Source organism: Delphinapterus leucas, chromosome 10 (genome assembly GCF_059928025.1).
Source record: "Delphinapterus leucas isolate spDelLeu-1000000601 "Yukka" chromosome 10, BTC_Dleu_Yukka2, whole genome shotgun sequence".
NCBI lineage: Eukaryota > Metazoa > Chordata > Mammalia > Artiodactyla > Monodontidae > Delphinapterus > Delphinapterus leucas.
In genome coordinates this window covers 52,047,304-52,075,084 of record NC_143138.1, presented here as the reverse complement: position 1 = coordinate 52,075,084, position 27,781 = coordinate 52,047,304, and the positions used below count along the sequence as shown (strand labels likewise).

Genomic DNA, 27,781 nt, shown 5'->3' with positions numbered 1-27,781 from the left:
TTACTGTCTATAATTTCACTTTTCTGCTACAATAAAATCTCAAGTGTGGTTACAATATAGTTTTTGCTGAGGCAATCCACTGAACCAAAATGGGGTTCCCTAAAACTGGAAAAGGTGAGAGATCATTCCTGCTCTTAATGGGAAAATTATACAAGACTTGGCTGATTAAATATCGGAACTTACAGAGCAGGGCTTTTTTGTTAGAGTCCTAGCCTCATTTACATGGAGATTAAATTCTTATTTGGCTAGGTGTCTTCCCCTCACTCACCCATAAAAAGTCAAAATGAAATTTTCACTCTGGGGTGGAAAGGAAGGCAAAATAAATAATAGATTAGTTCAACTTAGACCTTAGACCTAAGTTGAACTAATCTAGCACTTTTCCTACACGTGTTCTCTAAAACCTTTGTAAAAGTGAACAAGAAGGAAGTATGTGTTCAATACTGTTAGTCCTTTCAAAAATAAAAGATGTATAAAAGACAACACTTAACACAAAATTTGAATTAACTTTATTTTCCCTACAGTCAACAACTTCTCTGCACTGAATTTTAAAGCAACAAAGTAAAATAAAATCCTCCAAATGACAAGGTATCAGAAATCCAGATTTAGTTACACTTTTATTGTGAAAAGGTTCAACCATTTTATTGGTATGTAAAAGAACCATCATCTGGGTCAAAAATGGATTCTATAAATCAAAGAATATTCTACACTTTGGAAAAGAAAATCAGCAGTAACATTCTCAATGAATATTGTAAATTACACTTTTCTTCATAAAAGTTACATACTATTCTGCACTTTTCCACCAAAAGCAGTGGTGTAAATTATACTTGTTTATATAAAAAAAAGATATCCTGTGGCAGGAAAAACCCCTTCTCTTTCACTTTTACTAAACAGGAGAAAATTTTCAAGTCTATATAAAGTTGCCTATGAGACGGAAAGTGAACATGTTCAATCTCCATTTATATTTTAGTGCATTTTTTTGGACAATTGTCACATTTTTAATAAAAATAAGAAAATGCATATAGCATTAAAGAGTGTTTCATCAAATGCCTAAGGGATTAACAAAATATGGAGCAGAGGACAAAATCACTGTGACGGATGAAACTGTTATAAAAATGAGAGAAATCCAGGCGAACTTTACAAATCCTTTTGTCATTTTGAAGAATCACACAAAATGAACTTTGGCTACCTGTCCACTTTAAGGGTTTCTTCCTTAATCTTTTGCATGTAAACAAAGTGCTAACCTCAGGACTAAGATACCAAACCCCATCCTGGTAATTAGCAACATCCTGTGCAGTTGCCATGATTTCCAAAGGATATAAATTTAGCCCTTGAATGAACAACGTATGAGATCTGCTCTGTAAGTACCTGGTGAAAACAACTGCTAACAGCAGCAATAACGTTTCAACATAAAAAAAAAAACAAAACTATTTGAATCGATTAGTTACAGGTCCATCTTTGAAACAGCAGCTTCTTCTCAGAGCAAACAGTAAGCAATAGAAAATGTACATTTGATGAAACGTTCTTTGCACTGGAGAAACATGAAAATAAATATAGTTCAAGGAAGTATAATTATTTTTCTAATACCTCTTTCTCAGACCGTACTAGTTTACTGGTTCAAGAAGCTTGCATCACATTTTGTCATTCGTATTTTACGTATTGCTATCTGGGTAATTCAAATAAAATCTTGTAAAAGAATAAAAACATTGACAAGTATGCATGTGCCAGGGACCAAATTAGAGGGTTCTTTGGTGCCATTAGTCCAAATTCTCAGATTTGAAGGATAACATGTACCAGTAAAAAAAAAAAATCTGCTGTTAGACATTTACAGCAGTGCTCTGTCTTGCTTCACATTACAAATCAAAAACAGCTGTTCTCAGTAAGCCAATTTTATTTTTTAAATCAGGCATTGCCAGAAAGTTTTGTACATTAACCTGGACCAGTGATGGTTCCAGTGATGGTTCTGTACCCTCCGTCGCTGTGAAACATGACATGAGCTAAAGGCAAAGACCGGTTCTCACAAGGACATCTGCTTCAAGTTAGGAACCAGAACAGTATATTTAAACAGTCTTCTTAGATATTTTCTTGCCTTTCTTAAAAACTAGTTTATTCTTAATGTAGCCACGCTTCCTTTTCGCAGTCTAAAAAGAAAACAGAACACATGGTGTTAGTGCAGGTTTCCTACGGATTAAAACTAAAGTACACACATGGTTTACTGCAGAATGATGAAGACTGTCTTTATAATCCCTCAGATCTTCCTAGGGCTGGACTCCTTGAAACAGTCAATGAGCACCATGAACTGCTCTATGCCAAGGATGCTGAGATCCAAGATGAACTGGACTAGGTCCTCACCTTTAAGATGAAGGACGACCACAGCAGTCCTCAAATGCCTGTCATACATTCCTCACCATCAGGTGAATGAATCCCCACCTCCCCTCTCAACCACTAAATGCTCAGGTGTAATAATTACTCACATTTCCAGGCATGATAGAATATATAACTAGACTAAGGATTCAGAAAATGTTAATGGTGCTCCTAGTTTAGTTTCCAAGAATTAGCTGTGTCAGAAATACAAATTAACTTAGTAACTTCTGGAGCCCCGATTTTCTTGTCTGTAAAAAAGGAGGGTGATTATACCTATCTACAAAAATAAAGAGAAATAAAGTTACTTGGCACATTCTCCAATTTAGGAGGAAAAGTAAGCACTTAAATATTAAAACAAAACCCAAACACCAAGGAAAAAAACCCCGTAACATTCCTTGAGCATCACGGATCTTTAAAAAACTAAGATATTTTTCATTTTTCTTAACACTTCAGGATTCCACTTAAAATACTGTCAACTGATGTCTGTGGTGTAAGAAATAAATTACTACAAATGTGGTGGTAGAAATTACTGCAAAAATGTTTGCTATTTTAGAGTCTCACAAAGATAAATCAATATAGGACATGGATCTGACAATCTGACATATCCATAGATACTGAAAAAAGCAAATTTCTTGGAAATTAGTACTTTAAGGCATCAGTCAAAGCACTGGGTTAGCAGCAGGTCAAGACTCAGGAGATTGACCCCTCAATTCAATTCTCACATTTAAATACAACTTTTGGAGGTTTCAGAAACTCTGGCAAATGCTATGTCGTGTACCTATATTATGATGTTCAGTTTAAAACAATTTATAATTTTTTTCTAACAGTGACAAAAATACAAGGCAGAATGCAATCCTTCTTAAGGTCACAAAAATTAGCTACTGCTAACTTGCCCACAATATATGTTACCTTATTATTAACTTATTTTATTAGGGCAAAAAGTAAAGAATTTCAGAGGGCACAATTTGTAAAAATTCAAACCAGGCCAAGGAGTTGGTTTCTTTATCATCATCACCTACATTATTTCTAACTTGAAGCCTTTTCTATGAGATCCTGTAAAATGCCCCAGGTCTCTGCACGTATGTATCTAGGTCCTCAGGGTGTTTTCTCTCTAGGAGCAGGTGAGCCATGCAGCCCTGGACTACAATTCCCAGTGCCCCAGCCATGTCAGCTTGGCAGTGGCAGGAAGTGGCTGCTGTACTCACTCACACCCCCTTCAACCCCCAAAATAAAAACTGGGCTGGAGAGAGGAAAGCAAAACAAATAAAAAGCATTCCTGCTAGTACAAAACTGAGTATAAAGCCACGGAAACCAGAAATACTAGGTCCAGGTTGTTGGCTAATAGAATATGTTTTTGGCATACAAGACAGATGGATTTTTATTTATCCATTCACTTATTTGGGGGAAATGATGAGAAGACAAAGAGGTCAGATTAAGAAACTTCACTATCAACAGTTATACAGCAAGTTCAATGCCTTGTTTTCATAACTGGGCGATGTCTTAGGAGTGACTGCCTTCAGACTGGCAGCATTTGTTCTGACTTCTGCACTGATGTGACTCATCAGTTTCTCCTACCACGTGCCTATGAGACACCAGATCACTTGATCTCTGTGACTTATTTAAATACGTTAGTCTAGATATGGTAACCTATTCCTGGCACAGAAAGTATTCAGTCAAAGTTTCTATTTACATACCATACAGTTAATATTCAGCACTTTATAGTACAAATTGAAATGATCTGTATCCTGAATATATTTGTAGTATATTTTAAGTAATACAAAGGGATAAGACAATTCCTTCAATGATTTAAAATAACTAATCTGAGCAATGTAAAACCTAAGTATCTTTCAAGATTTAAGACTGAGATCAGTCTAATAACAATTAGTATTATAAGGGTAGTACCTTAAAATACAATCTTAATATTTCTTCTAACTGCTCATTATTTTCCATCTCCCACAGAGGGCAAACCATATAAGTACTCATTTTTCAGTAGCTTTTATAGCAAAGATTATATCTATTTGGCTTAAGTGAGCCATAATGACCTCCAATAAAGGACTTCATATCTTATTAAATATTTATTACAAAAGGACTGCCAATAGTCTCAGCATAATTCTACCTACAAGCTTTGTCATGACAATTACATTTAAAAATAATTATCTTAAGATAAATGATTTTTTTTCATTCAAGACTCAAACCAACTCAAGTTTATTTTTTATTCAATGAATAATATAGTAACATCGTACTAGAACGGAACATGAAAATGCTATATAAATTTGCTTTGACCCAAAGATGATGAACGAATCACAACTGTTATTACTTGTTTGGCATTTTTACTTTCACAAAGGTTCAGAAGCCACAGACACATCTCACTTTACAAACAAGTCTTACTAATGGGAGTGGCACAAGCTAAAGCCAGAATGCCTCTGGAAAATCTTAGCTTGGTTCACTGATAATCACTCTTCCCTATCGAGAACTATCCAGAACAGTTGCTGCTTGGGGTACCTGAAGTGCTCAGTTTGCAAGGACTGCCCTCAGCAGGTTGGCTTTATATCTACTTTGTATATAAGCCTTGATCTTTATTCATCTGGCAAATGAAAATTTATTCGCAATTTTCAGTAATTATTTATCAGTCAAACCAACCAATCTTGAGTTACCCTTTTTTTCTATTTTTTGAATTTTATTTATTTTTTTATACAGCAGGTTCTTATTAGTTATCCCTTTTATACATACTGGTGTATATATGGAGTTACCCTTTCATAAACATGACTTCATTTGGCACCCACCTTCTTTGACAAATACTTCTGTTTTGGGAAAATGTTGGTTACTCGAGGTTTGTGGTCTAGTGTCTCCCTGTTATCAGGTGCTTTCACTTTATATATCCTTACAAGCCAGTGCTCTGATGTAAAGGCCTCCTCCAAATGCTTGAATTTAATGTCCTTGTTTCCAATCTCAGCATTACGTGTTCGATCAAAACCTGGGGGTGTACGGAAATCCAGCTGCAAAAGTGACATTAGTATTGGATGTTAACCATATTGGAAAGCTTGCAATATTAGAAGGTAGTAAATGTTAGCAGCAGAGTAAAACTTTCTCCTTTTAAACTAGGAAAACACAATCAGAGCAATATATTGTAACAGTTCTTATATGTTGCTAACCAGATAGGAAAAACTCTGCAAGAGAGAAACTAAATACATCAGAATTAGAGTTTCAATGAACCCTTAGAGTGGATGAACAGCCCACAGGCATAAAAAAACCAAAATAGCAAGATAAAATCCATTAAAGCCCTTCTTATAGGTATTCAGAGAAAACACACAGAAGGGCCTGCTTTTCTGCCCCAGGGCCTTGCACTATACTATCTACTCTTTCAACCTCAAAGTTCTTCATTCAGTGATTTTGCACGGCTGGTCCCCTTTCTATCCTTTGTTCTCAGCCCAAATACCATCCCTTCAGGAAAATATTTTCTTGAGATTGATGGTTGCGAAGTCTCCTCCATTGATTCCTTATTCTTTTACTCTATAGTGTTTGTTGCTAAGGTTTTTATTTATCTTTAAAATTACCTATATCCTCCAACAGGATGTAAGCTGCATGATGACTTTACCTTATTCAGTGTGGCTCTATCTCACCAGCATTACTTGTTAAATCAATGCACAAGTAAAGCAGTGATGCTAACCAACCCGAAACTGGGAACTACAAAGGAAGTCAGACAAGCCAAACCATGGGAAGATTAACCAAGAATGAAAGGAGGAAAAAATGGAGAGACGGGAGAAGATTTTAAGAAATTCTCAGACTAAGTTTATATGTTGCCACACAGAACTTAAATGAATTCAACTTAAAAATAAATCCAAAAACCAAATCTCCTCCAGTGCGAGAATAACTTGTTATTGCACATCTATACAAGAGCAAAGTTATATACTTCATGTCTTAAACATATTATTCTCGAGTAGGGAAAGGCATCAAAATGAATGCATGCTACAGGCATGGCTTGGAGCTCTTGATAAACGTGACAGAAAAAAAAAGTCCTTCAATGCTCTCATTAGTGAACAGAGAAACTAATCTTTCACCCATTTTCTGAGGTAGCTAATTATTATGGCTTAAGTTGCTTCTTTCTTAGCATGAGTTTAGAGACCAGGCAGTGGCCTTCAAAGAAAACACAAACAAAAACCTAAATCTGGTAGTAAAATTTTTGTCTGTTTTTTCAGAGCCACCTGTAGAGTAATTCCAAGCGAATAATGCTGAAACATTATCTCGATCCCTGGTATTTGTATAAAATTAAACAAGCAATTTTTCCTCTGCCATTGATGTAACCTTAGTATGAAGGTGTAACTTGGTATGACAGTCATGCAATCTGAGAGCTATGAAGAATCATAGAAGCCATAAGTCCAACCCCCATTATACACAGACAAGGAAAAAAACAAGTCCAGAGAGAATGTGACTTGTCCAAGGGTTATGTGACCTGACAGAGCCAGATCTGGAACCCAGGTGTTGTGACAGTCCGTTATCTGTTCTTTTTGCCACGATGCCTCTTTGCCCATTCACTCATTGTTGTCGACTCTTAATCTTTTGTACCATATCATTCCAATTTTCTGGGAAAACTCTTGACCCAGAGAGTCCTAGCTCTCTGTGGTAATGGAGAACAGGGAAACAGTGAATATATGAAGTGACTAAATAATTCATCTCTTTAATTTCAGGCTTTCCCCCACTAGGCAGTGAAGTTAAACTACTTAAGATCACACTGTTTCCCAGCTGGAAGACCTCTCCCTGGTCTTCCAAAAGCATGAAGTCGAAAAGTGAGAGGGCAAGCAAAGAATGGATTTGAGCCTATGTTAATTAACAATTTTGGAAGGAAATCTTCGATCTAAAAAATATTTCCTCGTTTTTTACATACAAGTTTCAGAAATTAAATTTAATAGAGAAAAGGATCTTTAGATGAGCACATTTTTCTTTACAGTGCAACCAAAACATCATTATCCTGTTTTTTAGAGTCAAACAAGGCTACTTAATATTCCTTTGAATAAAGATTATAGAAAAATTGATGTAACTAACCTGCATTTCTCCAAATCTGTAGTATGACATTTTATACATAAGGCAATTCAACAAAGTAGGGGATCCTGCTTTGTCTACACGGAATTCTCCTTGTGGGGTGAAATAGTCACTTTCCTACAGGAAAGAATCCAGAAGTTTGTGTCAGTTTAATATAACCAATTCAAAGTTACAGGTTCCCCTTTTCATTTCCCCATAAGAACTAACTTTTGAGGTATCTTCATAAAGCCATATTTAGTTACATCTCAAAAAAACATAGTATCAGAAGACGAATTTATAAATTTAATGTCATCTCTTAAAAAACCCACAGAACTATCATGGGTGTTTTTTAAAGCTCAGTATAGAAATCATTTATAGGAAATAAACAAGAGTATCCAAAGCACAGAGAAAAAGAACAATAGTCTGTTAGAGTGAGGGAGGGCGATTATTAATTAATTCTACCAGATTTTAAACCATGTTATAATAAAACCTCAATAATTTAAGAAAGAAAAAGGTACCAATACCATGTTTAATATCAGGTAGGCCAACTAAATTTGTTCTTTATTTTTCCATGTGAACTTTTAAAATCAGTTCTTTAGTTCAGAGGGGAATGTTTAGAAAACTTCTGTAGGAATTTTTATTGGGAGTTCATCAAATTTATGAATTAACCTCTAAGAGGGCTAATCTGACACCATCGATAGAAATTCCTCATCTAGGAATTTATCCTACAGAGATACTTACACGTGGGCAAAATGATGAGTGTAGAAAGTTATTTATCACACCACTGTTTATGAGATTAAAAAACTGGAATCAACCTAAATGTCCATTAACAGGGACAGGTTAAATAAATCATGGTGCACACACACAATGGAAGACACTATGCAGATATAAAAAAAAAGGAATGAAGAAGCATCCCCATAAGATCTCCATAATATATTGTGAAGTAAAAAAAGCAAGAACAAGGTATATATTTTGCTACTAGTTATCTGCTTCAATAAGAATCATAAGAAAATAGTAAGAGACTACCATGGACTTTTTTCTTTTCCTTTTCTTGGGGTGGGGGGTGTAAACTTTTACTGTATATCCCTTTATGTTTTATTTTTTGAACCATGTGAATGTGTAAATTACCTATTCACAAAGCATAGGAATTTAGGATTTTTCTCTATATAAATGGTTCAAAGCATATATCTGGATCTACCACATCAGTTTTAACACTGCTAAAGCAAATGCACAAATGAAAATTATATACTAGGAGGATTAAATTAAGACCAATTTAACACAAGGTAATACTGTTTATTAATCGTAGTTAAGGGGAAATGTCACAACATTTACATTTAAACAAGAAATCTGGGGCTTTACTCGACTTCATTCCTGTCACGTAAAACACATTCATACATTTTCCCAAAAGGTTCTTTTATTCTGGATCAGCAGTGAATCTTACTCTCATCTTTTGTGCCTTCACCACGTAAACCACAGTGCTGGGTGCCCAACCTCTCTGAGCTCACAGCTGAGTGGGAGAGATACAACAGAATCTACCTACAAACCAGGCTGGATGTGATCTGATAATGCACCAGAGAAGGGCTTCTGGAGAGGGGACTAATCTGTGGTAGGGAAGGTACTCCAAGAAGAAAACAGTATAAACACGTGTGTCAGATGAGCCAAGGAAAGAAACCACGAGGCAAGTTTCATGGGCTAGAGTAGATCGACAGAGTGGAAAAAGGTGATAGAAGGACAAGAGGCCAGCAAAGGAAAGTGAAGTATTAAGGGGTTGTGCATTCTGAGCTAAAGCGTTTGGATTTCATACCACCGCTTCATTATTTCAATCATCATGATTATTTCAAACCAGCCACTAGGCTGAGGCTCCATCTATGTTACTATAAATTCTCATAACAGCAGTACAAATGAATTATTCCTGGCATCTGTTAGTGATCAACTGAAACAGCCGTAATCACAATTATAACACTAGAACCTAGAACAAGACCTAGTGCTCAAAGCATATAATGCTGACTGGCTGAAAAACAACTTGCCCATAGCACCAAGCTGACAGTGGCAGGGTTTAGTTCCAACTCATGTCTGTCTGGTTTCAAGGCCCCTTTCCTAAACTAATGAAGGCTTAAAAAAAAAAAAAAAAAAAAAAGCTGGAAAGTTACATGATCAACGTCATGTTAGACTGGGAGAGGGAACAAGACTAAGGCAAAGATAGCAAGTTCAAGGGCTACTGTCCTATTTCAGGTTTACGAGCATAGGGGTCAATGCCAGAGCAGAAGCAATGAAAATGGAAGGAAAGGGCAGAAGTGACAGGCTGTAAGGAGTAAAGGCAAGAATTTTGATAAGGGATTGCTTTGTAGGGGAGAATGGAAGTACCAGGTATGAGTTTCCAAAGTTTTAAACCTGGGAAAATGCTTATGGTATCTTTAATAAACAGTAAAGTCAGACTGAAGAACTAATTTGGGGCATAGGATAATGAAAACAAACACAATGCAATTAACAAGGTAAGAGGGCTACTGGGAGCTGTCTTACACACGGAGAACCACCTAGTTTCTTACCCGAATGTCTTTTGGATGTTCCCCTTCAGCTATCCTAACCATCCAGAGAAATTTGTTGATATCATCACCAGAATACCCAATAACCCCTCCAAAAATAACCAAAACATAATCTACATCCAGACTCCTCATGATTTTATAGGCTGCTGTTTCATTTGAAGACATGGCTTTTCCCACCTACAGAATAAAAAATGAGAATGTGTGTACTTAGTCCCAAAATACACTAAAAATAAAAATGGATGCACATTTTTACTTTAAGATGGAATGCATCTCAAGAGTTTGATTTACATGGAATTCTTTTTATAAAAATGATTTGCTATGAATTCAACAGATTTACTGAGATTTATAAGCACCTCACGTACTACAACCAATTATAGCAGAAATGTCAAAATCAGAAATACATGCTCTAATATTTTGCTAATAATTAGGTCTCATGAAATTTAACATTTTAATATGAAAGCAGGCAAGCTTAAAAGAAGCAGAACTTCTCATAACCTCAGGCCGAGGATGACCATCCATCTAGCTAGCACAAATATATTCTTCTCTTCAGTTTACTAAACATCTAATGATTAGTTACAACACTAATACAAAGAGAATTCATTTGGCTAACGCCCAGTTATCTATTTAAAATCTTTAAAGAACAGAGAGGTGATTACTTTAATTAAAGTAAATTAGTTATTTAATAGCTAGAGCAACATAATTTGCATGCCCATAAAACACAGTGCATTTGTTTTACATATTTGCAAATACTTTTCTTAACTTATGAAATGGAAAATACAAGACAAATATAATATTTTAAGTTTCAGATTTTGCCTATTCTCCAGCAAACAGCCTACAATTCTGAATGATACTTAAATTCTATTCTTAAAACCAAAATAAGCATACCTTGAACTCACTTTATTGAATAAATACATAGAGAAGTATGTTCAAAATTCAGCAAGCAAAGAGTACTTTCACCCACATTTTTCCTACTTAATCACAAGTGAAGTCTGATTGCTAAGTAGTGAATAAAGGTTTGTAACTTTTGATCTTTTGTTGATCAAATTCTTACCAGTGCTATGTGGCTGTTATTCCAGGTGTTATTATCCACCAAAGTAGTTCTATTAGCCATCCCAGCTATTTGATAGCCATAATCCCACCAAGACATCACTCGGGCATGTTCATCTGTATTTTGCCTCAGCCAAAAGTAAGCTTCTCTAAAATCATCTAAGATATTCCTGGTGCTGAAAACAATCACAATATTCTTTTAAATGATATCTTAGAAGTGTGAACATGGTAACTTAAAACCTTGAGGTGCCAGGCCACTAAGTAATTTCATATTTTAAGGATGGCAGTTAAAAGCCTCCATGGCAGGGAGAAAAAAAAAAAAAAAATCAATGAAGAGCTAGACTAGTGCTTCTTAGACTTTAATATGCATACAAACCACCAGGCCATCTTGTAAAAAAGCAAATTCTGGTTTAGTAGTTCTGGGGTGGAGCCTGATACTGCGCAAGTCTAATGAGCACCCAAGTGAAGCAGAAGCTGGAGTGGGAATGGGGGGTTGCAGTACATAAACCAGATGTTCTTAAACTGTAGCTGTATCAGAATCACCAGGGGGGCTTATTAAACCACAGATCACTGAGTCTCACCCCCAGGTTTCTCATTCACACACTGAGGTGGGGTCAAGAATTTACATTTCTAAAGGATTTCCTGGTAATGATGATGCTCTGTGTCCAAGCACAACACTTTGAGAAACACTAATGTGTATGTTATATATGCAAAGATATTTTGGAAAAGAGCATGAAATACAATGATTATTACCTACTTCTACCAAAGGGGACGGGCAGGGGAAAGGTCACAAGAAAAGCACAGCAGATTCAAATGCAGAGCCTCACAAACATCTTTGAATTCTATCTTTTGAGACAGGAAAAAAGGGTAGGTATAAAATCCTCTTGTAGTCAAGTTGTCTCCTTACCCGTCATGATTGTAAGAGGCCAGGACCACACTTGGGCTGGAGTAGGCATTGCTTGTGACCCAGGTACAGTGGACTGCAAACATCATCAACAGCATCAGCATCAACATGGTAACAATGCTTTTTATATTAGGACCTAATCCCTCTTCAGTTTTTTCCTGTTCAGTTACATGCTTCCTCACTTTACCTGCCTGAAAATGCAAATAAAACTGATGAGACAAATTCATCATTTGACTTGCTTTCATTAAGACACTCAAAAGGGAGAAGGTTGGGAGAATGTTATCTATCAATTTAATTCTTTCAGAAGGAAAATGTATAACCATCAGGAATTCTCGTGTGGGTCATACAACATTTTCTAAAAATTATCAAGGTGAATTCTGAAGTCAAATGTGAATGAGAAGGCTTCCTGGAACTAAACCCAATCCAGGAGCAGGTTGCAGAGCAAAAAATCTCCAGTAAGAAGCTGCTTTCAAACTCAACTGTCCTTATGTTTTATGTAAATACAAAGGAGATAACCAAATGGTCTCATGCTGGCCACCTTTTCTTATAAAAAATCTGAATTCCTCACCGTGAAAACAGCAATATCCAGCTATAATCCAGACCATGTAGGACTTTAGTATAGGAAAAACTGCATTATCAGAATCAGTTTTCTAATTTCCAAACCCCAAACCAACAGACTCGTTAAAATCAAGATTACATTTTTGAAAACAAAACAAAAGCCTCACCGAACAGAGAACAGAACAGTCAGAGGTTCTAAATTGCAAGGCTAGTTATTAAGAAACCACAAAACAAAACATAACAAACACAAAAGCAGGTATGTGCCTTATTAGCACTAATCTGTATGAATAATACTGGACCTATCATAGTAAAGAAAGAAAATTTCAAAATTAATACATATACTGCGAAGCTCTTCATTGCTTATTGCTACTTAAAAATCTAGTTAATAAAGTTTACTATGTCATCCAAGACAAGTGCTCTGATTCTAAGTCTTTTCCACACTTGCACCAAATATAATCCGGCTCTGTTAGCTGAGAAGTTAAAAGTGAATTACATTATTATATGGGTCAGCCACCTAGTGCTAACGAACTGGAGACTTTTTTTTTTAAGGCACTTATTCCCCTCGTGAATAACTATTCAGTCAACCAAATATTTTTAAAGTTTACAGTGAATATGGACCTCAAGGATGAGCACTTTGCACATTGTTTCAGAAGGATTTATAGCGCTAAATTTTATGTAATTTAGTAGAGCACCAGCTTTCTGAGTGAAAAGACCAACCAGGATTCAAAATTTGAGGCAAGCAGTAAAGACCAACTAGAAATGTCATAGTTTGCCTAAATTCTTGTTTAATCACCCTTCATAATATATATAAGTTCTTACTGTGGTGGAAAAATAAAACACGTAAAAATTTTAAAGGCCTTACTTTAGATTTCCCACCTTATCATACAAATTTCCTGGGTTTCTCTTGTCATCCTCATCACTGCTGTCCTCCACAGGTGGGTTTTCCCTTTTCATGTCATCCCCCAAATAATGCTCAAAAACATTTGAGAATGCAATTGCAGACAGCATACAGACGACTGGAGTCAAGGTCAACATCAGCCGCACCATCACGCCAGCAAAGTAGACAGCACTGATGGCATACAGAGCAACTGCAAAGACAAGTTCTCTCGTAACACTTCAGAAGAGAAAGGGGTCCCTGGAAACTCCACTATTTAAAACTGTTTAAAACAAAATCTAAAAACAGACAAATATCTCATAAAAGGGCTGTTTTATTTATTTATTTACTTAAAGAGGAACTTTTTAAAAAAAATAAAGTTATTTTATTTATTTTGTTTTTGGCTGTGTTTGGTCTTTGTTGTTGCATGCAGGCTTTCTCTAGTTGTGGCGAGCCGGGGCTACTCTTTGTTGCAGTGCACAGGCTTCTCACTGCGTTGGCTTCTCTTGCTGCAGAGCACAGGCTCTAGGTGCGTGTGCTTCAGTAGTTGTGGCACGTGGGCTCAGTAGTTGTGGAGCATGGGCTTAGTTGCTCCACGGCATGTGGGATCTTCCTAGACCATGGCTCAAACCCGTGTCCCCTGAATTGGCAGGCGTATTCTTAACCACTGTGCCATCAGGGAAGCCCCAACTGTTTTTAAATTGATAATGCTAACCAATTTAAAAGTCATATTTAGAAATTATAACTAGTGTTGACAAAATAAACACTGCATATCAACAGTTTAGAGAAGCATATCATGTTTCAAGTTTAATTATAGCTACTATGGGGAATGAGACAATTATTTGTCAACCGCATCACATATTAGAAAAATACGTTAACTGACAGATGAAAACATGTTTGGTGAATTGTATTATTAGGCACAGTAAGTTTATAGAATCAAAGTCTATGAAAAGTCTGTGCCAGTATCTGGCATAAAGCCTGCTTTAAAGTAAGAATGGGATGAGAAGAATATAATTTATTACCAAAGGAGGAACTTATAAAGTTATTGCCAAGAAACTTAAAAAAAAAAAATTGGAAGTAATTTCCAATAGTCAAAGCTTTCCAGATAATGTGCTCACCACAAGGAAAGGCTCTATCATTTCTGGCTAGAGGCTATATGACTTTACAAAGTTAATGAGTCATTTGAGTGCCTATCTCATTTGAAGCTAATTCACATTTTTTTTTCCTGACTAAAAAATACATTTATTATACCATATTGTTTATCTCAATGGATTTTTATATACGCACACACCTATGTAATTACCACCCATATCGAAATACAGAACATCTGTATACCTCCTCAGGAGAATCCCTCATGCCTCTTCCCAGTCAATAACTGCTCCCCTCACCCCCCACCCTTTTTTACCTTAAAAGTCCAAAAAGGTAATCACTATTTGGACTTTTAAAGCAATAATTTAGTTTTCCTTAAACTTCATAGTAATGAAATTATATAAAAATGTTCTCTTTTGTACTGGTTTCTTTTAATTACCCATGCTATTCTTTTATTAATTGTTGTGTTGTACTCTACTGTACAAATGCATAAAAATCTCTTTATCCTACTGCTGATAACCTTTGGAATGTTTCTAATTCGGGGCTATTATGGATAAAGTTGCTATGTATATACTCTTAAACATGTCCTTTATGGGACACATGCACTTACTTCTCTTGGGTATATACCTAGGATTGGGACTGCTAAGTCATGAGTGGGCAATATGTCTAAGCTAAAATCTTTTTGAATGATGCAATATTAACATGGCCTTATCCAGAGTCCACTGACCTATAGAAACCAGAAAAGGAGTGTCATCCTTTGGTTAGAACCTATGCAGATGCTATTTTATCTCTCCTGACTTCACTCTGGAACAGTAACTTTTGAGTGTCTCTAATGGTCCAGGACCCATACTTGCACAAACTATTTGCTTGTGTGACCCTGTGCATATTACAAAGCTTTTTCAGTTTCAGGTTTTATCAAATGCAAAACAGCCACAGCATACTTCTTGTGATGACTGAATTACATAAAAGTGTTTGGGGGCTTCCCTGGTGGCGCAGTGGTTGGGAGTCCGCCTGCCGATGCAGGGGACACGGGTTCGTGCCCCGGTCCGGGAAGATCCCACATGCCGCGGAGCGGCTGGGCCCGTGAGCCATGGCCACTGAGCCTGCGCGTCCGGAGCCTGTGCTCCGCAACGGGAGAGGCCACAACAGTGAGAGGCCCACGAACCGCAAAAAAAAAAAAAAAGTGTTTGGTATCTGTTTATTTTGTCCATTTATATTTTGAATGTCAGATCCTAAACACTGGCTTTAAAATAGTTTGTATATCTAAGTCTTGTAAGTTGGAAATTACACAAATCAGTCAAGAGGTGTTACTTAAAGGTGATTCTTATTCCATTACAAAATGTACTTTTGCACTGAAATTTGGATCATGGATGCCCCTGCAAACTTCTTCCTACTTGATTGGATTTAACTGAGAAAATAAAGTCAAGTCTATTCTGTCAACAGTTATAATTTCCAATTCTCAGCCACAGACTATAATTACATTAACCTCTAAGAAAACAATAAATTGAATGAAAAATTTATATACTAGTCCAAAATGAAAAGTTAATAATTAGAGTATATATAATGCAAATTCACTGAATTTTTCTTGGTTAAGCACTTATGCAAAGTAAGAGAGGAAAGTTTATCTTAAATATGCATAGAGTCAAGCAAAGAAAAAACTTTAAAGTGCAGTGATAATCTCAACAAAAATAAATAAATCAAAGTATTTATTAAAAATCTCTTACCAAATACTCTTTCATCGTTGATATTTTTAATGCAGAACCACAGGCCTGCTGGGAAGGTACACACAAGAATATGTAGATCAAAGAAGAAAGATACCCAAGTTGTAGGTTGATGCTCAGACACTGATGCAATAATTGGAATGTGTATTTTTGCATACCTGGTATTAAAAAAAGTTAACATTATTTAAAAGTAAATGATAAAACAGGAGTTCCTTTTAGATGACTAAACTTTCTCTGATTGTAGATATGGTTCCTATCCCTACCTCTTCTTGCTTAAAAGTATATTCCAATGTAACCAGCTAGAGTGGAAATAAATCTGATACACACTGGTAAAACCAAAACCAATATGCCCCTCCTAAAATCAGAATTATCTAAGGCCAGTTATAAAAGTGTTGGCTCTGACTTCTAACACAAAAATCTTTGCTCAAATAGGAATTTGTTTTGCAGTTTTAACTTAGTACTTTTCTAAGTTTGCATCAACGAGTTTCACTATCTTCTGGACTTATTACTAGCAGAAATACCTTATCCGATAACATATCATATTGCCACAATACCTTTCTTAACAAGGAGATGGCACAGAGGCTGGTGAGGGAAATGGAAAAGACAGGACAAATTTTCCCTGAAATTCCAAAGTGGTCAGTTAAAGTCTGAAAGCAAGAATAAGTATGACTAAGAAAAATTTAACCTAGGATTTTAACCTAATCAGAATAACTAACTTCTACAACTGGGGTTTTCCCTCAAACTCTGGTGATGCAAAGGCTGATCTCTGGAAGTTTGTGTCTGTTAGCTTCAGCCATTCATACATAATTTGCTTATGCCCTTTAATTAGTCATGGGCAGGAGCCCTTTTGGTATCACACCAAAGGGCAGGCCTGTTCAATAAATTGTGGTAGGTTTTTTATTCGGCCACATGGAGAGTAACAAAAAAGATGGAATAGCAGAATCAAGGGAGAGAAGTAAATTATCACCAAGAGATGTTTTCTTATCCTTAGGAAAACATTTCTAGAGATAAAAAATTATTGAGCTAATTTAAAACTAAATTTTTTTTACTAACTCTTTTTATAATAGCACTCTTAAAAAGCACAACAAATATTCTCTAGTATATTTGATAGGTTAAAAAATATCAAGAAACTTAGATAATGTGGTATTAAAAAGAAAGTTAAATTTTTCTTCATATCTACGGCATGCAGATGCTATAACATAGCATCTATCCTTAATGATTAAAAATTAAATATTACTAACAGATGGAAACTTTGAATACATTGGTAAAAACAAAAATCAATTACTAAAATGGCACACGTTACCTGAAATGTTTTAACAAATAAAACTAAAATAAGGAGTTGCCCATGAACAGAAATGTGACTTACATAATCACATTAAAGATGAATTCCAAACAGGTATTATAACAGACAAAATACAACATTTACTAAACTAGTACATGCTAGATACTTTAGAAATGTTGCCCAGGTATTGACAGAGATACTAACAATAAAGAACAGACAACAAAAGGAAAATAACATGAGGGCAAATAACTTATCTGCACTTACCCAGTATCCCACAATGAGTAAAACCTGCCACTCCACGGTGCAATGTAACCTTGGAAGGAAAAATGTAGAGGAAATTAATCTGCCTTTTCACTGTTTTTATGTTTATTGATTATTATGGATTAATTTAAGCTAATATTAAAAGAATTCTTGTTTTTAAAAAAATAGGTGACAACGTATTTCACACAGCTGGCAGTCAGATAAAATAAAGTTAGGGATCAAATAAAAAAAAAATCCACGGACATTACATTTTCAGAGAAATACAACAAGTTGACAGATAAAATTGTAGAATGTTTTCCAATTCTCTCTTAAACCTCTAGTTGACTAGTAAAATAAAGCTAAGGTATTAAGATAGCATTGGATAATTTTAAAAAGTGAGAGGTGTCCAGTATGCCAAATTTAGATAAATTACAAAGATGATCTTAATTTTTAAAAAATTTATTTATCTTTTATTTATTTTTGGCTGCGTTGGATTTTCATTGCTGCACATGGGCTTTCTCTAGCTGCATCGAGCGGGGGCTAATCCTTGTTGCGGTACACAGGCTTCTCATTGCGGTAGCTTCTCTTGTTGTGGAGCATGGGCTCTAGGCATGAGGGCTTCAGTAGTTGTGGCTCGCAGGCTCCAGAGTGCAGGCTCAGTAGTTGTGGCACATGGGCTTAGTTGCTCCACGGCATGCGGTATCTTCCTGGACCAGGGCTCGAACTTGTGTCCCCTGCATTGGCAGGTGTACTCCCAACTACTGTGCCACCAGGGCAGTCCACAAAGATGATTTTAAACATTCGTGCCTTTTATTCCTGTCAATTAATTCTTCATGATTTTATGACGTAAGCTGGTACATTAATTTGACATACCTTCAGAAAGAATTTGACTTACTTCTAGGGACTAGTAAAGTCAGGATTAGAAAGTAACTCAGAATCCAGAAGCAGACTGAAACTGATCTGGTTGACTGTTTAAAATCAGGAGATAGAGTATATGTACACAAGGGAGGGTAAACCTGCACTGTTAATACTGGAAGCTTTGAATTTTATACATTTTGGGCCTATTCATCCATCAAGAGAAGGATGTTTGAAAGTGGATTTATCAGAACCTGAAGCAGCAAAATTAAGATACTGTTAAAAAAAAAAATCAAAATTTGTACTGCTATTCACATTTTAGAACCTTTGACTATTATTTTCATACAGTTTGTAAAGAAACCACAATATTTGACCTACTAGGATAAATGCAACATGTACAAAATTTGAAAAAGAATTACCTTTTGCAATAACCTAGAGACAAGATTCATATCCTACAGGTGATGACACCTACCTGTATAAGTCAAATAGATGACACTAAGGAACACAGCACCTGCAGCTAGTGATACACCCAAAAAGAACAGGGTCTGGAACTCTTGTTTTGTTAATCGGTCTCTCAGATACTGCAAGAAAGCATAAGCTTGCAGCAATGCAAAGACACCTAATTAAAGAAAAGGTTCATATAAGTAATCAACAAAGCATTTTTACCAAGGACATTTACAAACGTTAATTTGGAAGACCTTCTTAGAATACCTTGTACCATTCATATATCAGAGACTAGTCATTTGATCTGACATTTCCTTTGTCAAATGACAGTTAACCAATTAATACATCCAAAAAATTCTGTTACGTATTTTTTTCAAAATGATCAGACTCCCCATACATGGACCAGGCAAGAAAAATCTCATTTCAGTAACTGAAGCCCATTCAGCACATTAAATTCCACCCTTTGTCCCATATTTTAGCAACATGTTTTCTAGGAAAAAAAATAAAAAAAATAAAGAAACATCATTAAAAAAATAATTCTCAGATTTACTGAAGGATACAACTGACCTGGATCAGAAGAATCCTGATATATGGTTACTGTTTATAGTTGGGTGGGGGATGGAGATGGTTCAAGATTCTTACTGAGAATCTGATGATAAAAGCTATGGAACATCATCTCAGAAAGTTAAATATACTGGTATTTATAAAATGCTACAAACAAAATAACTACCCACAGACTTCCTATGGATCATGCACCTTGTGTGGAGAATCTCTGATAAAGTTTTATTCACAGATCTCCCACTGTATCTTGTTATTTGTGACCGAGATTAATGATGGCAAAATGCTCTGCTTTAGGGAGAGAAATTATATGACCTTATAATCAATATGAAAGCCATTAATTCCAGTTAGTAGATATGGATAAAATATTTTAGTGAGATGTATGGAACATAAAAATGAAATGTTCCATCTAAATTTGGTAAAATGAAAACTCAGTGATACAGTAACTCAGTGTACAGATACACTATTTAATTTATACAAAGCAAATGTTATTTAGTGTTTGCAAAAAAAGATGTTTTGCTTTTTCAAAACAGTCACAGCTGGCAAGATAAGCACTTTTAGGCGTACAACATCAGAAAGTCTCTATAAACTCTACGATATTCATATTTTATAGTGGTGATGTTTTAGAACCAATACGATGAAAATTAAAAACAACTACAAAACCCCAAAAGAACCCTTCATTCCACTGAAGATCGGCCAGTCATACCTTCACAGATTCCTTAGAAGAAAGAAAATAAATATTTTTCATACCTGCAGCTGCCATGTGTTCACTTGTTCTGATTGGCTGGAATCCCACAAAGGGTATCTGCATGGATAATATTAATCCCACAATATAGAAAGTGCTATATGCTATAAAGACAAAATAGGAAACAAGGATAATTTACTACTACCAATAAGTACTTCAAACATAAATATATACACAACTCATATATTTTTAGCAAAGTTTTAACTGAACTTATTTTAAGAATAGAATACTGAAGTGACTATTCTATTTGATACATATTTGATGGTTAATCATACATTATAAATCGTGAAATTCTGCCATTTTAAAAAATATTATTTTAAGGAGGCTGGTGCTGTTGTACTCTCCTGAAAATGGAATCAAGTTTTTTTTCAATCTATCATTAATAATCAATGACATAACCCAAGAAGCTATGTAATATATAAGTAAACACCATTCCTATTGGCATTAACCCATAAATAAAGTATGCATGACCAAATGAATACTCATATTATGAATAGCTGCTATTGTCTCAAAAGCTTTTAAGTATTCACACCCTACTTATAGTCTCCTAACACTTTTGTACAGTACTTAACCAGTTAAAAAAAAAAATCTTATGTCTATCCGCTAAGTTTTGTGTGATTAAAGAAAAAAAGAACTAAGTACACAGAAGTCAAGCCATAAAACAGACTAGTTACTGAATTTATTAGGATCTAATAAAGGAAACTTATTTGCTCTTGGCACTGAATATACTATATAGTATTCTCGGCTTCTATCAACCTAAGTGTATAGGTAAATTGGGGAGGGGCTACAATTTGCATAACAGACTTTTATTTTTGCATTTAGGTGTTCACAGGTCACTACCAGACAAGCTGATTACAGTGAAAGTATTCGGAATCACTGTAATTAAAAATTATTTAGAAATGAAGTTAAAACTCATGTAAAATAAGTTAATGTGAAGATTATTCCACTTATAAAGCTTACTCACATACTTTATGAAGTACAGTCAATATTTAGTTGTTGGCAAATAAAATACTCTATTAGAAAAAAAACTGCAAGAGAACGGTTATAGCAGGCATATCTGTATGCTACACATTGTACAGCACAGCATATGCTTCTCTTCACTCAACTCAGCTGAGAAAGAATGCTTATTTGCTTTTAAAAGAAATCCATTTATAGAAGGTAAATTATGTGTTAACAGTTCAAATGTTAAGTTGCCTTCCAAGCTGTCTGATGAGAGATGACTACAGTGTTAGAAAAAGGATAAGAAGCTTAAGTAAATGTAATAGGAAGGATCAATGTATAAAGTTTCTGATGACCTCAAGCTAATAGAGAACCAGTTGTCTAGAGGACGCTGCAGAAGTAACACATCCAACAATGTACTTTCCAGACATATTAGTGTTGGAATACAATTACCCTCAATAAGACAGCTGAACACAAATGCAATAAAAGTTAAGTAAATATAAATAAGAATTTCTATGTCACATATATTTGAACTGCCAACCAATCTGGTTGATGGGTTATCTAATAACAGTATGTTTCTTTAACAAATCAGTCTGTGTAGACACCCAGATGAAGAGTCACAGAGGCAGAATTAGAAAAAAAATGGGAAAAAGGTCATTGTGTGACCTTGAACAACTACTTAAAAACGAAAGTTTGTTTCCTCACAACAGAATGAGGAGTTTAGACAAGATTTGTAGATCCCTCCCCTCCTCCGCCCCAATAATAAGATTCTATGATCAACAGGTCTCTTAGACACCTAGAGCTGAGAAATTAAACCCTGGAGAAATATTGAACACACAAAGGCACAATTAGAGGGGCTTCCCTGGTGGCACAGTGGTTAAGAATCTGCCTGCCAATGCAGGGGATACGGGTTCAAGCCCTGGTCTGGGAAGATCCCACATGCCGTGGATCAACTAAGGCCATGAGCTACAACTACTGAACCTGTGCTCTAGAGCCACCGAGCCACAACTACTGAGCCCGTGTGCCACAACTACTGAGCCCGCGCGCCTAGAGCCCGTGCTCCACGACAAGAGAAGCCACCACAATCAGAAGCCTGTGCACCACAACAAAGAGTAGACCCCGCTCACCGCAACTAGAGAAACCTCGCGCGCAGCAATGAAGACCCAACGCAGCCAAAAAAAAAAAAAAGGCACAATTAGAAAGGCCAAGCCTGAGAAAACTTTATGTCATTTATGTGTATTAATTATAGTTATGTCTACTTACATCCAAACACTACAATCACCTCTGAGGCTGGATTTCTCTTTCTTATAAACACAAATGAACACTGAATATTATATAACACTGCCACAGAATTTGGATTAGATATGACAAATGGCACACACTGAACAAAAAAGTAAAGTCTTTTAAAAAAAAATTGAGGTCAAATTCACATATAATCATTTTGAAGCAAACGATTCAGGGGCATTTTGTATATTCTCAATGTTGTGCTACCACCAAACCTCTCTAGTCCCCAAACATTTTCATCATCCCAAAAGAAAACCTCATACTCACCCCATCCTCTCTATCCCAGAGCAAGGCAAACACAAATCTGCATCTGTTTCCATGGATTACTGGTTTGTTCTTTTTTGTTTGTTTGGTTTGTTCTTAATTGTAAAGGTAATGTATTGTTTAGAAAAAAGAAAACACAGTAAAAAGTGAAAGTCTCTAGCCCATTTACTTCCCGTTAAGTCACATTTTCCAGAAATAATCACTAGAAGGCATGGTCGGCACACATATATACACGATGGGTACACACATCATACCATCTCTTCAAATGGGACTACACTGTGCTTGGTAATGTAAAAATTTCAGCAATCACTTGCCTGGAAACTATCAATGAAGTTTATTCTCAGGGATTTGCTCAAGCTCATTTCCAGGTATATCCAAAAGAGAAGACTAAACTGGGTAATGTTCTCATTTCAGCGGTTTTATGCAACTTCACAGAGGCATTTATTGTCATTAGTGAAGAAGAAAACATTTTATAAAAAAGTAGGTGCACTAGGGCTTCCCTGGTGGCACAGTGGTTAAGAATCCGCCTGCCAGTGCAGGGGACACAGGTTCGAGCCCTGGTCCAGGAAGATCCCACATGCCGCGGAGAACCTAAGCACGTGCGCTGCAACTACTGAGCCTGTGCTCTAGAGTCCGTGAGCCACAACTACTGAAGCCCACACGCCTAGAGCCCATGATCCGTAACAAGAGAAGCCACCGCAATGAGAAGCCCACACACCGCAACGAAGAGTAGCCCCCGCTCGCCGCAACTAAAGAAAGCAACAAAGCACAGCAACAAAGACCCAATGCAGCCAAAAATAAATTAATTAATTAAATTAAAAAAAAAAAAAAGAAGTAGGTACACTAGAGTTCAAGTTAATAAAAAGATGGAGATGAGTTCAAGAAAAAGAAATTCAATCTCGGCAAACATAAAAAAGGCCAGGTGGGACTTTAATTTGTAAACATTACTTTGTAAATATAGGTTAATGTCAAATAAATCTGAACTAATAGAAACAGACAAGTTCTCAACAATATTTTACCTATAAATATTCCTCTATCCAAATGAACCTCATTTATACCTACTTACATGCACCAATGATACAAAGCTGATAAATGTGCTATATGCAATAATCCAAAGATAACCATTTCCTTTTCAGAGAATTGGATTCATGTCTTCCCTATTTTTATCTTTTTTGGATCACTGATACTGAGATGTTTACATAGGGGGATATATGTTCTACTTCACAGCACTCTTTAACACACCAATATTTCCATTGTTAAAGAAATGACAGGCCCCAAATGGAGTCACCTGGGCTAAAATCAAAACTTAATTCATAACCTTAATTGCAGTCACAACCTTCCACAGGAATGCAATCCTAACTGGTCAATGTGGAATTTTCTGGTCAGCACCAATGAGGTAATTCTTTCTAAACCCCCCTCACCAAAGAAAGATGAGGTAATCTGACACATAGACCCTTCCCTCCCCAAAAGGTAGGTTACCTAAGCCTGAAAGGCATTTCTGTTTGTGAATTTCCTTGTCTTGCCTATAAAAATCTTTCCCTTTCTGAGGCTCTTTGGAGCTCCTTTCTACTTGGCTAGATGTGATGCCACTCAACTTATGAATCATTCATAAAGCCAATTAAATACTTAAAATTTACTCAGTTGAATTTTGTTTTTTTAACACTATTAAATTCAGGACTGCCTGCCAAGTAATATAAAATGTCACAAGCTCATCTTGCTTTTTTAAATACTGCCCTTCTTCTTGAACCTGTAAAATTAGATATACATCTCCATACCTCAGTTTAAATCCCATTTACAAACCCATGTTTTAAAACAAAGAAAATAAGAATTAGATATACTTGAGTATTAAGAAATAGTGAAGTAACTTTCAATTCTTAAAAATAAACAATCTCCACTGCAAAATGAAAACAAGTTTTTCTCCAGTCTTTATACCACAGCATCAAACAGTGTGTTTAAAAATTATCTCTTTAATTAATTCATTCAAATATTAAGTTTATGTCTATCATGGTCAAGACTTTCTAAAAATACAAAATCTTATTAAGATCAAACCTATCGTCTAAGAGTTAGATATGTAATTAGGAAAATCAGAGATGTACACAAATAACCACAATACAATGAAGCAAGTACATGTGACATTAGTGGAAAAACCCCTGGCTCTATAAAAATTTAGAGGGAGAGAGCTACTCTTCTTGACATGGGCATTGAAGAGGCAGTTGACAACACCCGTACCATTCTCTAATGTTCTCAAAAGACCTCAACAACACAAACACATGGCAATCATTCTCCACCAATTCTTCCTCCAGACTCTTTATGAAATTTGACCAAACTACTATCTACATCTATCACAACCTTCTATCCATCCATCTTAACCTACTTTTCTTACCCTTTAAAGCAGACGAATAAAGCTTTCCATCAAAGTAGTAAGCTCTAAGAAAACGCACAAGACCAATAATGTAGTAAATCATTTACTACATCACGACAATGTTTATCACACTGCCATCCTATGGAAGTACAGTTACTGGCCTTCACTACTGCAGACCATACTTCCAATGTGTCAGAATTCCCCCCAAATTACCATTAGGAAGATATATACAAGGTCTGTTATTCTGTTTGGTTATTTTTAACCAAAGGAAATCTCTTGGGTTTGGGACAAATAGTAATCTTCTGAAACAGAACCTAAACATCTTTTCACTCTTAAAGTACTTTATGTTTTTGGGGACTTCCCTGGTGGCGCAGAGGCTAAGAATCCGCCTGCCAATGCAGGGGGCATGGGTTCGAACCCTGGTCCGGAAAGATCCCACATGCTGCAGAGCAACTAAGCCCGTGTGCCACAACTACTGAGCCTGTGCTCTAGAGCCTGCCAGCCACAACTACTGAGCCCGTGTGCCACAACTACTGAAGACAGCACACCTAGAGCCCATGCTCCACAACAAGAGAAGCCACTGCAATGAGAAACCCACACACCGCAATGAAGAGTAGCCCGCTCGACGCAACTACAGAAAGCCTGTGCACAGCAACAAAGACCCAATGCAACCAAAAATTAAAAAAAAATTTTTTTAAGTACTTTATTTTTTTTTAATCGAAAGGTATGGGGTGGGACCAGACTGATACAGAGAAGAAACAAACCACTGTCCTTGACTTAAGGTGTACAAAATGAATTGTTCTATTAAATAAAAGGCACTGAAAGGCCTGATTCGAGTTCCAAAAGAATGTCAAGTTTTCAAGAAGCTCCTGCTGTTCCCCAAACTAACCTTTAAGTACCTTCTTAAACAACTTACGTTGACAGTACACTTCATGCTTTTAAAGTACTGCTATACTTCCTTTTACTTAAATAAAGTTAGAAAAGGTTTTGTGAATATTATATTCCTGTTAACTTTGATCCACCATTAAATCACCTTACCATTTCTGAGTTGCTTTATCTCCTGGGTGATAATGAAAGGGCTAGCAAAATATCCTTTGCCATCCCCTGTCTCTCTCAACCAAAACAGTACTAACCAAAAGAAACATAGTGAGGAAATACTTTAAAATTCAACCAATTTTGCTCTATTATTAACAAATATGATTAAAGGCTTGTAAGACTGTTGAAGCTTTTGACTAATAAAGATACTTTATTATGGCTTGATTACTTGACTACTGTGAATGCTGGTAAATAAGCAGGGTGAAAAATGCTAAGAAACTTATATGAAATTAAAGCTCACAAGATTCCCCCCCCCGCCCCCCAAAAACTAAAAATAAAAAAAACCCTCCACGGATTCTTCTCGACCAGCAGAGAGAAATCCAGTGACTAACTTAACAGATATACATAATGAGAAAAATAATTTTTCTTTTTCCAGAATGCTGTTCATTGCAAACTATGTAGAGAATGAGTCTTGTAAACTATTATTTTATAAGCTCTATTTGTAAAAGCAGCAAGAAGTGACTTGTTCAAAACACCTGAGTGGAGAGACAATCATAACTTTTAAAAATAGCAAATATACTTCATACTGATACCTAAAATGAAATCAAGGATAGTACAGCAGAAAAAAAACAAATAAATATAATTTGAAAGTATAAGATGATGTTCCTTGGTAACTTCCAGAGCTAAATAGAAACAAGGAGGGCGGGGTGGAGAATTTGAACACCATGAAATTATCTAAGAGTTTGCTAATCTAACTTCATACACATCCATAACATCCCTAACCCATTTTATTTTTCTTCCCTCTGAAAAGCTCTTCTAATATTCTTATATTCTCAAGAGCCAACCAAAGCAATGTTAACTGTATGCTTTTCTAAAGCGACCAGAGAAATCCTATTCATCAAATACAAGGTCTTTTCTCAACTCTCATCCTACTTGATCTTAGTGCTAACACTCAAGAGGACTTGGTCACTGTTCATGCTTTAAACTTTTATGTAGAAAATACTCCCATTTGACCTCCTTAACAATGTATTTATCTGGCTACTTCTAACTCTTCCTTTAGTTCTTCCTCTTCCTGATTCAGGGGCATTTCACAAAAGTCTATCCCTCAATCTTCTCCCTAACTCTGTTCTCCTGATCATTACATTCTCAGGACCCCAATTTTTGAAATTAAACAAAGAAACTCTTAGTTCTTCCCCATAAGCATTTAACTTAAAATGTTTTTCCTTGTATAGTTCCAAAACAAAAAGCCAAGAGTTATTGTTTAATCTGTCATCTTCTTTTCTGGATTCCAATGATTGTTTACAGTGTTTTCAGGGTAAAGAGATTTATCATAGGTTGATATATTTCCCCAGTAAGGTATTTATTTACATGGCAGGCACACAGTTACAGTGATTTTTTTGCATTACGGGCTATGGAGCCAAAATATCTAAGTTCAGGCTTCAGCTCCATTACTACCTACATGATTTTGAGCAAATTATGTCTTCTGTTGTTTCCTCATCTGTAAAATGAGGATAGTAATAGTACCTATCCTCACAGTGTGGTTACGAAGACTAAATGAGTTAAATACATGTGAAGAATTTAGGACAGTTTGTGCTTATATAAGAATAACTTGATACATACAGATGTACTATTTCAGTGGTGATTATTATGAAGTATGCTG

General features: G+C 35.9%; 1 protein-coding gene across 1 annotated transcript in view; it reads right to left on the bottom strand.

Annotated features, from left to right (window-relative positions):
* Positions 1–483: 483 nt before the first annotated feature.
* The window catches only part of STT3B (STT3 oligosaccharyltransferase complex catalytic subunit B), a 99,416-nt gene continuing 72,118 nt past the window's right edge, over positions 484–27,781 (bottom strand). Inside the window, exons 6-16 of the mRNA XM_022553947.3 lie at positions 20,243–20,341; positions 18,963–19,109; positions 17,660–17,708; positions 16,117–16,271; positions 13,306–13,517; positions 11,875–12,062; positions 10,972–11,143; positions 9,924–10,097; positions 7,402–7,515; positions 5,145–5,357; positions 484–2,138 (exon numbers count right to left, since the gene is read on the bottom strand). Coding sequence (XP_022409655.1) covers positions 2,058–2,138; positions 5,145–5,357; positions 7,402–7,515; positions 9,924–10,097; positions 10,972–11,143; positions 11,875–12,062; positions 13,306–13,517; positions 16,117–16,271; positions 17,660–17,708; positions 18,963–19,109; positions 20,243–20,341 — 1,604 coding nt within the window. The 3' untranslated portion in view covers positions 484–2,057. The remainder of the gene's footprint in view (positions 2,139–5,144; positions 5,358–7,401; positions 7,516–9,923; positions 10,098–10,971; positions 11,144–11,874; positions 12,063–13,305; positions 13,518–16,116; positions 16,272–17,659; positions 17,709–18,962; positions 19,110–20,242; positions 20,342–27,781) is intronic.